Source organism: Rhopalosiphum padi, chromosome 3 (assembly GCF_020882245.1).
Source record: "Rhopalosiphum padi isolate XX-2018 chromosome 3, ASM2088224v1, whole genome shotgun sequence".
NCBI classification, from domain to species: Eukaryota; Metazoa; Arthropoda; class Insecta; order Hemiptera; family Aphididae; genus Rhopalosiphum; species Rhopalosiphum padi.
The window spans coordinates 44,842,368-44,859,420 of NC_083599.1; the positions used below are offsets into that span (position 1 = coordinate 44,842,368).

The window sequence follows — 17,053 nt, forward strand, 5'->3', positions numbered from 1 at the left end:
CTTGAAAAGACTAGGGAAAACGGCGTTACACGTCATCACGGAATAATTCAATATTAAATATTAATTCAAAAAAATTATCTTACAATATTTTCACATATTAATAATTGTTTACGTTATGTATTCACCACTTGGCATTTAAGAATAAAAATTATTATTTTATTAACGACATTTCAGGAAAAAAAGTTTTGTTGAATTACTCAGTTATAAGATTTTGGCAATTGTTGTAAACAAACTATTTTATACTATTTTATTTTGTTCAATTATTTGATGGGCTAAGCGCCCTAGAACGTCCCTCAATCCCCGTCAATGCTGAACACCTAATTTCCGGCTAGGTCTAGTGTATTCTAGTTAATAGGTAAAAGGTAATAATTAATAAGTATTAACTAATAATATGTAACGTAATTGATAACATTATACGATTATGATTTTGTCGATTTATTGTCATTATAATATGTTCTTACATAAAACGACCAAAATTTATTAGCCAGACTAGGACAATAATTAGACAATTTTATTAATAGGAAATTTAGCTTTTATTTTTTATTTAGAAACACTGTGCCGATAGGCAGCGGCTGTGTCGCTGTTATTGGTGGAGGTTGTGGCGTGGCGCCGTGGCGGTCACTATTCCGAATTTCCTATCAGACATAATTTACAATCCGCCGCCACCCGTCACGATCCTGGCGAGCAGAGTATTCACATTCATGTTATTGAAATTATTGCGTTGCTGGAAGTTTGTAACATTAGTAATGCCGTCGCCTCGTTTTGTACTTGCAATTTATTAATTTATTATAATAAGATTTTTTACTAAACCAATTTCCGATCCTGTTGTTATTTCTCCCAACGTTCTCGTAGTGTCCATTTGGCCGACGGAACATACGTCGTTTGTCATCTGATACGATTAACGGCGTAACCCATTGGTCGTCACCACTGCTGCCGGTCGGGTATCAATTGAAAACAACGAGTTACGGCCAGTTTTGACTGCAGTAAGCGGCGGATCCTCATTAGTATAGTGTCCATCCGTGCTGCATTCAATCGGCGTTCTTGTAAAACTTCACTTTCGTCATCTTATTTCTTACGTCGTTTGCTCCGAAACTGCTTCGCAGCATTCTTCAAGATGACCGAAGAAATCGAAGAGATCGTGTAAGTATTCATATTTTTCGGTGATCGACGACGATCGCCGGAAATCGGTGGCATTACTTTTGTGTTTACATAATTGTAGTGCCGACGCCATCGCTTGTCGATCGATTTTGCTCGCGAGATGAGCGTGGTGTAGAGGCTGGAGCGATGGTTTGGTGTTTTTAATGGGGACTACAAACGTATTATCAAATGATTTGTGTTTATAATGTTTGAGGCTAAGTGCAAAATTTGATCAGGCAGTACAACGTTAAAAAATTGTTTGCACTTGATGTGATTTCAATGACTTACTGTCAATTTCATATTATTATTGGGCTTGATGTTGTAATAGACGCACAGTCTACCAATGATCTGTGGTGTCTTCAATAGAAGTTTTATTAAATTCAGTGATTTAAAATATGTATAAAAAATTTTGTAAGAATTTATTTAATTTTTATCTCTATTAGCATAGTAAAAAAATTATAATAACTGATGAAAAGTATCTTTGTCAAAATTAGGTATTATTATTGTTAATGTTAGCCTTTTAACAGATATAACCTTATACCATACGTATTCAACAACATTTCTACATTAAGGTACCTTCTTATAATTTCATAAAATTAAATTAATTTTTATTTTTTTAAGATATACGGGTGTAACCCTACAAAACATTTATATTGCATTGATTAATACTTTTGATGAACAATGAAGAATGATAATAATTATATTTAATAATTTTTATTATATTAATTCATCGTTATAATTAATTTTTGTACCTATTCAATTATTTTGTATAATTGTATTTCATACATATTTATATTGTTATTTAAGTCACAGTATGTACTGTTGAATAATATAATATACAGTGGATTCTGCTTAATGTAGGCACCGGTTAATATGGGCAAAATGGTCTGGTCCCAATATAAATATATATTAACAATGTTAAAAAAGCCGCGTAATATGGGCACTTGATTCGATTTATGTGGGCAATTTTTATTTTATCATAGTGTTAGAATATACACATATGTATTTAAAAATGACTAATTTAATCGAGTTTCGTCATATCTATAAGATTGTGTTTATCGAAAGTAATAAAAAGCACTAGGTACCATTTAAATCTTAAAACCCTTTTCTGCATATTGTACCAAAAATGGCACAAATTAGTTTTTCGTAGTTTCTATTATTGAAAATAAAGTTACAACATTACTACATATACGGCCAGTTACATCTACCTAGCAGTAAAATTGTGAACTTCAGATGAAAAATAAACGACTGAAAATATTATTGTTGTGCAAAGTGAAAAACTACCCACTTTATGTTACAACAATAACAATTTGATACTAATGATACTACCGATCTTTGGTAAAAAAAAAATCTATCTTGTAGTCCAGAATATTTTAAAAATAAGTATAGATTTTTAAGTATAATACTTATTGAAATATTCAAATATATCACAACTTAATTTTGTGTCAAAAATTAATCCTTAATCAACTTTTAAGGGTAGTTTCACTTGAATATTTTTTAAATATTTTTCCCATCCTGGTGTTTTTTACAATAAGTACATTTTTATCGGAAAAAAATAAAAATTTGTGCAGAAAGGGATTTTATTGACTTTTTTTTGATATTATAATTTATTTTTTTTTAACCAATTTCGGTTTTTATGGGCAAATAGAGTTGGTCCCAACATGCCCACATTAAGCGGAATCCACTGTATTCCATGCTTTAAAAACTAAGGTGTTTCTCTGTTGCAATACGATAATTCAAAAAAAAGTAATTACCTTATCCTAGGTATCAATACTAGAGATACTACGCTCTGCATTGAATAATCATGGTGTTTAGATTACATTAAAATAAAAAATATTTAAATGTCATGTTGTTCTATAACTATTTTAAGTAAAATTCTAAACAATGTGTTGCCGTGTATCTCCATTTTGCACATTTTGTCACTTAGCTAAGTGAGCGTAATAGTTGGAGTATGTTCTCTGATGGTGGGTTCTAAAGTAAGTAGTTGAACCAATATTAATAATATTAGGACTAATAATTGAACCAATTCTTGAAATTGCTATCATCAGTATTGTTTTTTTTCAAAACCAATACTTGAACAGATACCATAAAAAAGTAATTAAATCCACAGTGCATAATATTAAAACCATATTATTTCAACTGTTGTTGTAATTTGTTATAAAATTGATAATATTGTACTAATTATTGTTAATTAAAAAAAATAAAATTCAAATCATTGCTTATTCTAATAATATTTTCTAACAGCAATATTATTAACATATCTAAGAGATAATATTTAAACTTATTCAATATACATGAAATAGTTATAACAGATACTTATATTGAACTTGGTCATTTTTAACTTGAAGTTGATTTAATTATAATTTAATTTGAATTATAGTTTTAGAAAATTGTGGAATACAATCAGAAATATATTGATTTTTTTTGTTATTTATAGGAGATTTGTTGGAGATGAAGAATGCACTCGCACAATTCATAGCAATTCTATTCAAGTTTTTTCAAGTCAAGGATCTCATAATAAAGGAAGTTCAAAATTAACACTTAAAAATTTTGTTAATTTTAATTGGGATCAATGTTATTACCGTGGGCAACTGATTGCCTTGCATATAAGTGAAAAGTACATAGCTTATGGTTTTTCTAATAGTAAGTTATCATTAACTACACAAATTACTTAATTTTTCACAAAAATTTGGTTTTATTTATAATTATTTTTATTTTTATTGTAGCTGATACTTTTGAAGGTTTAGTTCGTATTATCAAAACAGATAGTAATGAGAGAGCATTAATTAAAGGGTTTTCAAATTTAATTGAAGATATAAGTTTTGCTCATCTGTATGAAATAATAATGTTGGCCTGTATTGACCAATCTGGAACTACATTTGTGTATGTTATTAAAGAAGAAAGCTGTACATCTCCAAAGCTAAGAGTTTTTCCGGTTTTTCAGATCAATGGGGTTTGTAAATTTTTTTAGACATTTAAATTACTGTAGTGCTTAAATATGTTTAGTTAGGTTCATTGAACAATTTACTATTTGTGATAAGATTTATTTAAGCTACATCTTGATTATCATTTATTAATACGTTTGCTGCAGATGACGCCAAATGGTATCCATTAACATCATAACATGTGCCGAATGACACTAATTGGTGTCATCTATCTCATTATTAAATGCATTTCAATTAAGCTATTGGTTTTCTTGTTAGCGTTTCCTTCAAGTATTATTTTATATGCATGTGTAAGTCATACATTGATGTTTTAATTTTTCAACTTTTTAGATTTTTTTTTTAAAACCTTTCAGTGACAACAAATTTACTAAAATATGATATGTAGTCAACGTGTTAATAAGATATCAATGATTTAAAAGTATATTGTACTTAAATAAGTAATAATAGTTATGTAAGATAGTATAATGATGTGTTCCAACATTACTGTATTTTTATTTTATATTATAATATAATATATTTTATGGGTAATGTTAATGTTTGGAAATATCGACCATAGTTGGATAATACAACATTAGTTATCATGAATTTATTAAATGTTGGCCAATGTAAACATGATTCCATGACATTTTTAATTTTACAAAATATTAGTATATTTACTCTTTTATCGATTATAAAACTTTTTATATTATCCGGATAGTGTTCATAAACAAAGAATTACCTATTAGCTAAAATGCGTGGTTAAATGTACATACCATATACGAGCTTAGTTCAGTTAGTACATGTATCATCTCTAATTATGATTGTATTTAAATTGAATTATGCTGAAATAAATAAAACAAAAATAGGTTAACATTACCCATAACATACATATATGTTATCTTATTTTCATTATGTAGTATCATTAATTATTATAATTTTTGATTACTCTACAAAATTTACAATAATAATCCTTTCACCCACTTCATATACACATGTCCAAGTAGTCACTTTCATCACTTGCTCTATGTATTTCTACCTGGTCATTAGTAAAGTAACTTACACTTTACGTATTTACATTTTATTTTAATATAGGATAGATATTTTACTTTGTATTTTTGATAAAATTAACATAATAATCTTGTATTCCACTGTTATTTTTATTAATCTATCACCAGGGGCAGACTGGGTTAATATTTCATGCCCGGATTTTTTTTTGCCAGTCCAAAAATTAACAAGGGACAAATAATTTGTTAAAAAATGGAGTATGTTAAAAATATAATAATAAAAACTAACCTATTATTTAAAAAATAATTTGAATATTCAATATAGATATAAATGGATGTTGCAGGTTTCCGCCAAGTCATTCCCTTTTCTACCAGTTATAAATTATAGAATTCTAAAGCTTGGGCCCTTATAGTTTATATCCTTAAAGATTTAAAAATAAAATATGTTTTTATATATATATAAGTGCAATAATATTTTAAAGATATTACTTAAATTATTAAAAAAGATTATAAAGTCAAAACATAAAAAATACCAACATAATAAGTTTTTTGAAAAAAAAAATGTATTTCTATGAAATTAATTCATTTTGTAATAACTTATTCAAAAGTAATAAATTATCATTATTTAGTTGTATAAATATAAAAAAATAATAAATATGTTATGTACATATTATTGTGTAAAATTATTATTGTATTTACTTATTTACTGAATAGAATGTTATATTTGCATAGTCATGATAACAATTATGATGTATTATATTATTATATTTTAATGACATATTAGTGAACGTTAACAAATAAAATAAAAAAACGGTACTATTTTACATTACAACATTGTTTTTGCTAAATGCATTAAGTGCAAGTATCAGTTAGGTTAGGTATATGGTGGCGTTATTATTAGTTATTATAAGTGTAAAAAATAGTAATTATAGTTTATTATAAATAAATCCCATGTACAGAATATTTGCCTGTATATCTGTAAATATGTTTCATACATACTACAAATTGTTTGAATATAAAAAAGCTTATTAAGAATACACTTGATCACTTCATAATACTATTATATTATAATTATATTTATATTAAAAAAATTAATATTTAACAATAACAATAACTTAAACAAATAAAAAATAAATACTATAGTATCTTATTATATGTTTAAAATTCCTTACAGTTAAATAATAAATACTAGTATATAGGTTAATTAATTTGTTTATTAAGATTATTAAAGAGTAAAGTTTATTTAAAAAAAAAAAAGGTTAAATGTATTTTTTTGATGTTTAATTAATTATCAATTTTATATTATATCACAATCATCATACATTAGTATGTATTTAAAAAAAAAAAATTTCATAAACTGTATATAATTATTACATAAATTAAATATTTTTATTTGATTTTTTTAGGATCCATCATATTGTTTTAAAAATAAATACCTTTTATCTTGGTGTCAATTTATTCCGGAACAAGTAAATCATTTAAAAGATCTTGAATTTGATCCAACTTATAAAGGAAAAATGTTGGCAGTGGTTCGTGCTTCAGAAGTAAGAATTATTTAATTTTAATTTTGAATTAAGAAATTACAGTGGAAATTCGATAACTTGAATCGGTTGGGAATGAAAATAAAATTTGAGTTAACAAAAATTCGACTTATAGAGGTTCGAGTTATCGTGGTTCTACTGTATATGTTAATCATTTACTAATGTTAAAATTATTTTTGTTTATAAGGTTGAAATATGGCATGTTGGTGTTGCAAGCAATTTCACAGCGGGTCCAATTTATGCCAATGTTAGTTTGAATAAATCAATGGACAAACATCTTTTAAATAATATTAAAAATGCAGTAATAAAAATCAATTTAAAAGAAGCTGATATTATTAGCTTATCATTTTCTCCTGATGGTTCAAATATATCATTAGCATTAAGCAATGGATCTATTTATTTCTATCAAGTATGCAATATAATTATTAAAATATAAACCGTTATCATTTGACTAAAAAATATTAATTTAATTTAATTATTTTATTATATTTGAGGTATCTTTTGACCATATTTCTGATACTCCAAAGCGTGTATTTAGCTGGCATCCTCAAGAATTATTTTTGTCTTTAAAGTCTCTGGCATTTTTAGACAACCGTAAAACTATTGATGGCGAGTAAGTAATTCTTCATTCTTATAAATGTATTTCTTTACAAACTTGATTAGCTCTTTTATTATTGTATATAATATTTTTTTTAAATTTGAATTGGTTATTTATATTTTATAGTGTGGAACTTTGGAAGTATGTAGTAACTTTATCTAACAATGATGATATTATTTTATGGTCTTGTGAATCGTGGAAACCTCTTCAAAAATTAAAATTTGTTCGACCTTTTACAAAATTAAATCCCATGAAGCTAACAGTTGATGGAACTGGAAGATATATATTTTTGAGTGACATTGACAATAATGTATGTTAAAATATATTGAATATAATATGTATGTATGTTGTTTTATATTTATTTTTTACTTATTTTTCAGTTATTATATGTTATGGAAGTAACTGATGATATTAAATCTGCTAAAAAAAATATTAAAATAGTTAGCATTACTGAAGTTTTGCTACAAAGTCCTATGTTAAACATGATAATTGTTGATGCTAAAATTGATCGTAATGACTTAGATATTACAGAAAATCATCACAGTTCAAGTAAGTTTGTTTTTGTATTATATATTTTATTTATTAATATTGAAAATAATTTAATTTTAATTTTCAGGTAATATTTTATCTAGTTCTAGTAACTATACAACTATAATAAATTTATTTGCAATTCAACCAAAGTCACTACAAGAAGGCCAATTAATTATTGCATCTCCAGAATTATCTACTATGGAACAATGTAATGACCAAATTAAAATAGAGCCTACAAATATATTTCCAAAACCACCAGTATTAGATCTTCTTATAGAATCTGTTGATGCCACTACAACTAATAATAATTCTGAAGGTAATTATGTGAAGATAGCAAATATTATTAGTATTTATAGCTAATTTTAGCTAGTTATAATATACTGATGTTAGTACACCTTCATTAAATTATATGGATCGTATCAAAACATTTTTTAATTTTTGATTAAACTGAAATGTTATATTTTGAATAATCTTATACTTAAAATAAATTAAGTATATAAATTACTTGAATAAAAGTAACTTATTCTGTATTTATTTAAATTGTTAAATTGTTATTTGACTTACAAATTTCTAATATCATTAATTCTGGTAAATTATTTATTAAATACCGATAATTTAAAAAGTACATTTTATTTTGTGTATTTAAATAGAAATTAAATAATTTAATGTTTTAACTTCAAAATATAATATTTTATAATTAAAAATATTATTTCTCATCAAATCATTTTACCATATGAATCAATTAATAGATTACTTTTATGATACTAAATTTGGACAATAACTACAGCTATTTAATGAATCATTGAGAATATTCAATATTAAACTAACCTTAATACAATGTCTTGACAAACTAATGAAGATAATTTATCTATAAATATAAATTATACTAATTTAATCATTATTACAATTAAATATTAAATAACTATTATATTATTTAATTTAACAAATTAAATTTCAAAACTAATATTATTTTATAAATTGTATAATGGGTTAAATTGAATTTAAAAAAATAAGTTTTGATTTAAAAAACTTAATATTATAGTGTATTTAATAAATCTTGTCTCATATAAATTTTAATAGAACAACATTTTTATAATTTGTGTATTTAAATTTTATTTTATTTTATTTAAAAAAAAAAAAAATATTAATATTAATAACCTAATTATTTTATTTGTGTGTACTGAGTACTGACACTGCTGCCACATGTTGTTTTATTTTATTGAGAGATAAATTAATAGTATATTTCTTATATTATTTAAAATATTTAAATAAAAAACAAAATCATCTTTATGGTAAAGATATAAATTTAATTCAATAATATAAGTAACCAATTTAATTAAAAAAAACACAGTTTTCTTATTATAATAATTTAATACCTATGTTTATGTTGATTTGTATTGTTGGGTATTTCTAATTTAAAAAACTAGGCGTTGTAGTATTGATTATATTAGAAGGTAATTATTTACTGATTAGTTGTCAGCTAAAAATTAGCTTATATAGGTAAGGCGGCATCCAGACTATTACCATCGTTTATTGCAGCGGTTCTCAAACTGTACGCAAAAGACATGGTGGTACGTGGAGGGCTGTTCTTGGATAATAAACCCATTAAATTGTTTAATTTATATCTTATTTTAAAAAACTAATAAATAAAAAATAATTGTACTGTAATTGTAGTATATTACTACCTTATTATTTAAAAAAAATGTATTTAAATGTACAATTTAGATTTTGAATCGTTCTATTTTTAGTCATTAGTGGTACGCGACTGATTGATAATATACTTAATTGATACGAAAAAAAAAAAAGTTTGAGAACCGCTGCTTTATTGTATCCAATATTTTTATTTTGTTTCCGTTTTCTACGTTATTAATTATATTTTTATATTTATATTTTAATTAAAATTTTGTTCCATGTGTTTTAAAGAATTTCAAATAAAAAAAGAAGATGGTATTTTGCATGATCTAACTCCTTTGGAAGTCCACAGTATAGTAAAAGAAAAATTAAGATTAAAAGGAATAAGTTTGAATTCAAAAAGTGTTCCTCCTAAACCTTCTAATTCAACTAAAGTATGAAGTTCTTGTTTTTTTTCATAATATGATTTGTGATAAAAATGTTGAATGTTGTAGATTCAAAATAAACAAAAGAATAATTACAACAATATACAACCAATTGTAGTTCAACCATCAAGTACTTATGCCTACCCCCAAGTAACTATACAAAATATGTGTTAATATAAATTAAAGTAAATACTTTTATTAACATTTTATTTACTTAAATTTATTTTTGTGGAAAAAATGTTCAAACTAATCAAGTATTTAGTTTAAAATTTATTTAGTAAGAAAATATTAAATAAATGCAGGTACTTAAATTTCATTTTCTATTTTAGGATCCTTTTGACTTGGATGAAACAAGAGAATGCAGTCCTAGTAACAATGAAGTTCAGACCATTTTACAACAACAAACTGACGAAGAATCACAGTTAATATAATTAGATTTAATATATTTAATTTTTTTTCATTACAAATTGTTTTATTTGTTTTATCTTAGGTACAATTTAATGGAAATACACAATTTTGAAACTGTGAGTAATTATTCTAATGGAATTGATGAAAAAGAAGAAAACAATTGTTATTCAAGCAATTCTGTGTTCAACGGTTCAGAAATCTCAACAATAAGACGACCTTTGGATAAGTCTGAAGTAATAGATAATAGAATTGGTATCCAAATTGATGATATTTTAACAAGTTTACAAGATATGAACACTCAGTTAAAATGTATATCAAAAAAACAAAAAAAAATGGATAATCAAATTAATGCTGCTATGTCAATGAATTCATCTAGTTTATGTGAAAATCTTGAACCAGTTCTGATGAGTAAATCAATAATTAAGTTAGTTACATGAGATAAATTAATTGATGGAGTATTTTACAATTTTTTATTAAAGATATGGTTAAGAATGCAAGTGATCAATCGCATAGGAAACTTCAAATTATGATAGATCATCAGCTAAATACCTCTCATAAGAAAATAACAGAAATTGTCAAAGCCACCAACTCCAATAAAGTATTAAAATTATAATTAAATAATATACTAACATTTTTTTTTCATATCTGCATACCATGGCTAAACAGTAAATACTTAAGTGTGACAGAAATACTGTGTGATATGTATGGTATGATATCAGCTGGAAGAATAACTTATCATTACTCATTTATACTTATTATCAGAACCGTAACTAAATACTTTTAGTTTGGGCCTATAAAAATCCTTGCCAGCTTCCGCCATTTTATCATGGAATGAATTGAGTTTTGTGAATTATTCCACATATCCATCAGAACAGATTTTAGTATTATTTTTATCATACCTAAGTATTTAGTTATATGCATAACCGTATAAAAATAATTGACTATGTAAATTATTCAATTTTTATAATTCATGTGATTTTCTATAATCTATTTATATTAGTCAAATAATCAGAATTTATGAATTATTTTACTATAAATAAAATATGTTACTTTATATTAGCATTTTATTAAGTATTTTTTTTAAATAAATTACATTGATACTTGACTTAATTAAAATCATAATATAAATAATTTTAAATTTTCCTTATATTTTTAGGTTGATACTGAATTATTTACAAGATCTTTAGTGGCTTCATTGAATCCAACTCTTGATGCGATTTTAAAAGATCTTTTTATGAGTACAGTTATACCTAAGTTTGAGCATGCTTGTTGTTCTATGTTTAAACAAATTGATGCTTCATTTACTGAAAGATCACTAGAATGTAAGTATAGTAAAATAAAATATAACTTTTTTTTTAATGTTTTTTATTTTTTGTAGACCAAAACGAATTGAAGTCTTTACTAAATGAAGAGGGTAATATCAATAACAAACTAGAATATGCTTTTGATAAATTCAGGGTTGACATGAATAACACAATTAAAAGTACAGAGAAAAAAATATTAAGGTATTATTTAGAATAAGCTAATTGAATTCAATATAATGATAATTGATTACTTACTAATGATATATATATTTATTGATTAGCACCCAAAATGACTTGCAAAAACAATTTTCAATTCTACTTAAAGAGTCGCATATAGAACCATGTGTTAAAGATACGGATAATACTGCTAACCAATTTATGATTTTAAGTGATATTATAAAACAAGGAGATTATGCTTTGGCTTTTGAAAAAGTAACATAATTTATATTTTTAAATTTATTATAATTTGTATAAATTATCATAGGTTTTGCTTTTGTATGTATGTTTAAATATATCTTGTAATTTATATTTATTTTTGAAGAAATTGGATCCTGGCTTTGTTAACTTTCAGAATATATTAATTTGCTATTACTATATTTTATGCCAATCATACTACTATTCTAGTAATCAAATAAACTAAAACATGTTTCCAATTCTTATGAAAATTCTTCGAAACAACTCTTATTTAAAATAAGATTTATTTAAAACCCTGCATTTAAACTCAAAAATCTTAAAAATTTGATTTATTTTTGATTAATCATAATAATAATAAAAACATTTAAAACTCAGGAAAATTATTTGAAGTAAGCATTGTAACTTAATTTAGTTTTTGAAATTTTGTTGGATAAATAGATCAATATAATATAATTGGTCATTATAATTTATTGGCAAAAGATTGATATTTTTAGACAATGGCACACCTTTAAGCATCTTCTATTGTACAAATATTTTTCTATAAAATTAATATTTCTGGAAATTCATAAATAGTAAACACATCCTGTCTCAAAAAAAAAAAAATTGAAGGTCTGAAAAGTGCTTGATGCTACTTTTAGATAAAAAAAAAATAAACAGGATTAATATTAACTTTTTATCGTGTAACTTTTTACGTTGAGTGTATGAAATTTTAAAACAAAATAATGCCACCTTTATTGATAATTATTTATAATGTGGATTTCACCCTCTACTTGATGTTTTTTACTGTCAAATATTTTCTATTTTAGTGATAATTAAATATATACTTATTGACTTTTTAATAAAATTTGTTACACATTGGTTTTTATTTTATTTAGGCATTGTCTGCATCAAAATTAGAGTTGGTACTTTATGTTTGTGAAAAAGTACAACCAGAACTACTTTTCATTCCACCAAATGCTTTAAAAACTCCAATTGTATTATCGCTGATTCAACAGTTATCTCATGATTTAATAAATAACACCGAACTTAAACATAAGTAATTGTTTTATTTTGTGATTTGTAATTTATATAATTGAAATTATTTGTTCTATTATTTAATATATTATGTTTTCAAGGTATTTGGATGCAGCAATTGGAAGTTTAGACTATACCAATGACCACCACAAAGAAAACATAAATTTAGTTTTAATTAAAACTGATTCTAGTGTTGAGAAGTTCGTTCAACTGTATCCATTAAATCCTTACAGTCGTAAATTAAAAATGTTACAGTTGGCCATAAAGTCAATGATAAGTTATTTTACAGTAAACATTTGAGTAATTACCATATTTTATAATATTTTTAAAAAGAGACTTAAGAAATATAATGGACTGACACAACATCCATTTTATTCATTTAAATTAAATCATTTTTTGTTATCTTTTATTTACATTGTTGTTTTAGTACAAGTAATCAACATGTTTAAAATTTTATTTAAGACATATATTTTTTTTTATGTATTCGTCTAATTCTAAGATTTGAATTCTTGCGAAAATCATTTATTTTATTTATTTCAATATTTTTTATAAACATCTCATACATTAAAATAAAAACCATAATGTAAGTAATTATTATCTGGTCATTATTTTTTACAAGAGATTTATTTTTTATGCACATCCAGATTATTATCATAGATAATAATTTTTAAAAATTATTACTTAAATTTCCATTGCTTTAGATGGAAGATTATTAAATTGGTATAACAGAGGTTATAAATTAAAATGAGATATGTATATTTGTGATTGTACTGAATTAATTTGTGGTGTCTGATTGTTCTTACTGTCAATGGATTGCTATTTATCTATGTGCTAGTAAAAAAAAATAAATTTGGAGTCTTTCAAAATTAGTCTTGATATTTTGACTTTTTATCTGCTAAGATATATCGCATCAATACTTTCTATTAAAAATGATCTCAATATGGATCAGAGATGGTCAAACGCTGTTCCCACCATAAATATTTAACTTTTTATTCATTTGTTTTTAATTCATATTTAAAAATAAAAAAGGTGTTATTTAAATGTTTTAACACTACATTTTTTAAAAATTATTTTGATATTATTTTATTTTATATTCAATAAACAAATTGAAACATAATAAAATAAATATTAATATGAAAAAATAATAATTTAATAATATTAAAAAAAATAATAACAATGCTTTAAAATAAACTAACAAAAAAAACTAAATTCAAATAATAAAAAATACATTAAAAAAAATATTATTAATATAAAATAATAAATTAAAAAGATGTTTCTTAACTAATTAAATAATGTTTTTAAATATGTGTATTTTATATTAATATTATTCTTTAAGTCCTTAGTTATTCCCATTGATATTAATATAAGGTCTTAATTTTTTTTCAAATCATGGAAATTTAATTTCTTTTTAAATAGTTTAGGTTGTGGTGCTTAAACATAACATTCCTGGTTAGCACTGCTAAAAAATATTTTATGACAAAGAAATAAATTATTTTTAGTAAAGTACAAGGTTATATGTTGAAAATATACCTAGATTATCTTGTATACTATTTTTTTTTTTATTTTGCTATTATTTTCTAACAACTGTCTTAACATATCCTATTCAATTAATTATAATCCATTTTATGCTTTTTGCATATACATTTTATCTAAATTGGCATTCTAAACTTGATCAAAATTCATAAGGATAGTATCATGTGTGTAGATTTAGGAGGCATGGAAGGGCCAGAACAATTTACTTCAGTAATTTATATAAGTTATATTTCTTTTAGTAATTTATAGTTTATGATTAAATACTTTTAATAGTATGCTAATTTTTTAAGTTAAACGTTTTAACCTGACGTGTAAAAATGTATGGTCGACATTTTAAAAATGCATTCTTGAATCTGGTCTTACAGTGCTGTCAGATGCTTTTACAGTATATGTAAAATGTTACAATAGCTTTAAGTCGATATATCAAAAATAACCTGAGCTCTTCAGCAATATGATTAAAATATATCATCAACCTTCTCATCACCGACATAAAATATTACGCATGTGCCTGTCTATAATTATAATATTAGTACTCATTTTTATTTTCATTCGTATACATTTCGATAAAACCAGTCATTGAATACACAAAATACATTAGTTTAAAATCAATCAATATTATAAGGTTATATTTTAAAATTAGATAATTTTAATATTTATAATAGACTTTATAAAAATATAATTATAGACCTTTAATTAATGATACATCTACAAGTGTATTTAAATTTTAATTAAAAAAAACACTTATACACTTGTATTAAAAATACTTAAGTGCCACAAACCAATACACGCTCGTCGCTCAGATATTATTTTCGTAGTGATAACATTTTATTAATATCATATCTTCATTAAAAAAAAACAATATTATAATATAAATAATTATATAATATCAAATATCTAATGATTTTGTTAAATAATTTTATGAAAATATTAATAATTTAACGCCATAATCAAAATATTAAAATAAAATGTATAATATTAATGTAATATATCATTATGTTATTAATTATTATAAATGAATTGTTTAAATGATATTTTAAATATGTTAAAAATATAACTTTAAAAGTTAAATTATATAATAACATTCCGAGTATATTTTTATTATAATATAAGAAATTTATTATCGAAACAATATTTTATATATGTTAATAATAATACATCAACAAAATTATAAAATGATATTAGGAAAAAAATATAATAATATCATTTAAGCCTGATAATTTATATATCATTTATAAAAACTAAACATATTATACATGTAATTACATAGATGTTTAATAGGGACCACTAATAGACATAGGCGCAACTAGGGTAAAAAATCTGAGGGGGCTAAAAATATTTACAAGTCTCATGTTTAATCAAAAAATGTTCTACCCCTTATAATCACCTAGCAGTGGCTTATATTGGGTTTTTTTTAAAGAGTAATGTGGCAAAAGCCCAAAATATTAAATTGTTTGTAAATAAGTTAGTTAGGTATGTTTTGTCAATACAATTTTAAGTAACCTGGTTATTAATTCAGTAAAAATAAGCTATGCATACTTACTCATAATAAATATATAATAAAATGAGGATGTCATAACCTCCAAACATATACCACTCCAACTATTGTCACATAACAAAATAGTAAAATCAATAAAAATAGAGACCTTAAATAAATAATACACCTATTTATTAATAAAAAGTATTGTGTATTATGGATAATAATAATGTTTTAAACAAAATTATATTGAATAGAAACATATACATTTTAAGCACAAAGTAAAAAAAAATATTTTATCATATACCTATTATAATAAATTACATAAGTACCTAACTCATAACACATTGTTATGTTTATTGATAGTATTATTATTTTATATTAAAGTAAAATGCCTATCCTTTTTTGAAAATGTATCAACAATGAGTTGTGTCGATTAAATTAGTCATGTCTCTTTCTATACATAAAATAGATAAATAACTAAACCTTTCTTGTCTTATACTACTCTTCCTAACCAATTTTTATCACATCTCATTGAGGAAAATGAGCGTTTGCATGTAGCTGAACTTATTGGAATTGTTACTACAATTTGTAACAGCTTATACAAATTTTGATAGATATGTTTTTCAACAACTTTTTTAAATCATTTTTTGAGACTTTTACACAATTATGTGCTACTACCATTTCAGACCTTAAACTGTCGATTGAAATATTCACAATATCCTGAAAGGAAAAAATATTATGATAATTAATAATTTTAAATTTTGCTATAGATAATTAACTGATCTTAAGAATTATTTCAGACAATAAATAATTTTAGTATTATATTAGAATTTATATTATATTGCTATATTTATCTATTATTCTGATCCACTATTATTTGAAAATTCATCATCAGATCTTAAGTTTTCAAAAGTTGTTATCACACCAATAATTACATTTTTAGACATACCAAGAGTTGCACATTGATTTTGTAAAGTATTACTCAAAACACAGACTTGGGTAAAATACTTTTTAAAAGTATTTCAAATACATTTTCTGAATACTTCAAAAAAATCATTTAAAATATGTATTTCAAATACTTTATGATATAAAGTTTTTATAAATAATATTC

At 23.7% G+C, this 17,053-nt stretch overlaps 1 protein-coding gene across 1 annotated transcript; it reads left to right on the top strand.

Annotated features, from left to right (window-relative positions):
* The first annotated feature begins 646 nt into the window (after window positions 1-646).
* LOC132926576 (enhancer of mRNA-decapping protein 4) lies at window positions 647-13,523 on the top strand. The gene is made up of 19 exons (XM_060990945.1): window positions 647-1,140; window positions 3,575-3,780; window positions 3,864-4,090; window positions 6,472-6,609; window positions 6,794-7,015; window positions 7,101-7,219; window positions 7,331-7,514; window positions 7,585-7,753; window positions 7,821-8,051; window positions 9,659-9,801; window positions 9,862-9,942; window positions 10,122-10,213; window positions 10,283-10,608; window positions 10,680-10,798; window positions 11,357-11,522; window positions 11,579-11,705; window positions 11,786-11,936; window positions 12,794-12,954; window positions 13,034-13,523. The coding sequence occupies exons 1-19, from the start codon at window positions 1,115-1,117 to the stop codon at window positions 13,230-13,232; spliced, it is 3,087 nt and encodes a 1,028-aa protein (XP_060846928.1). The 5' UTR covers window positions 647-1,114; the 3' UTR covers window positions 13,233-13,523.
* Window positions 13,524-17,053: the final 3,530 nt, after the last annotated feature.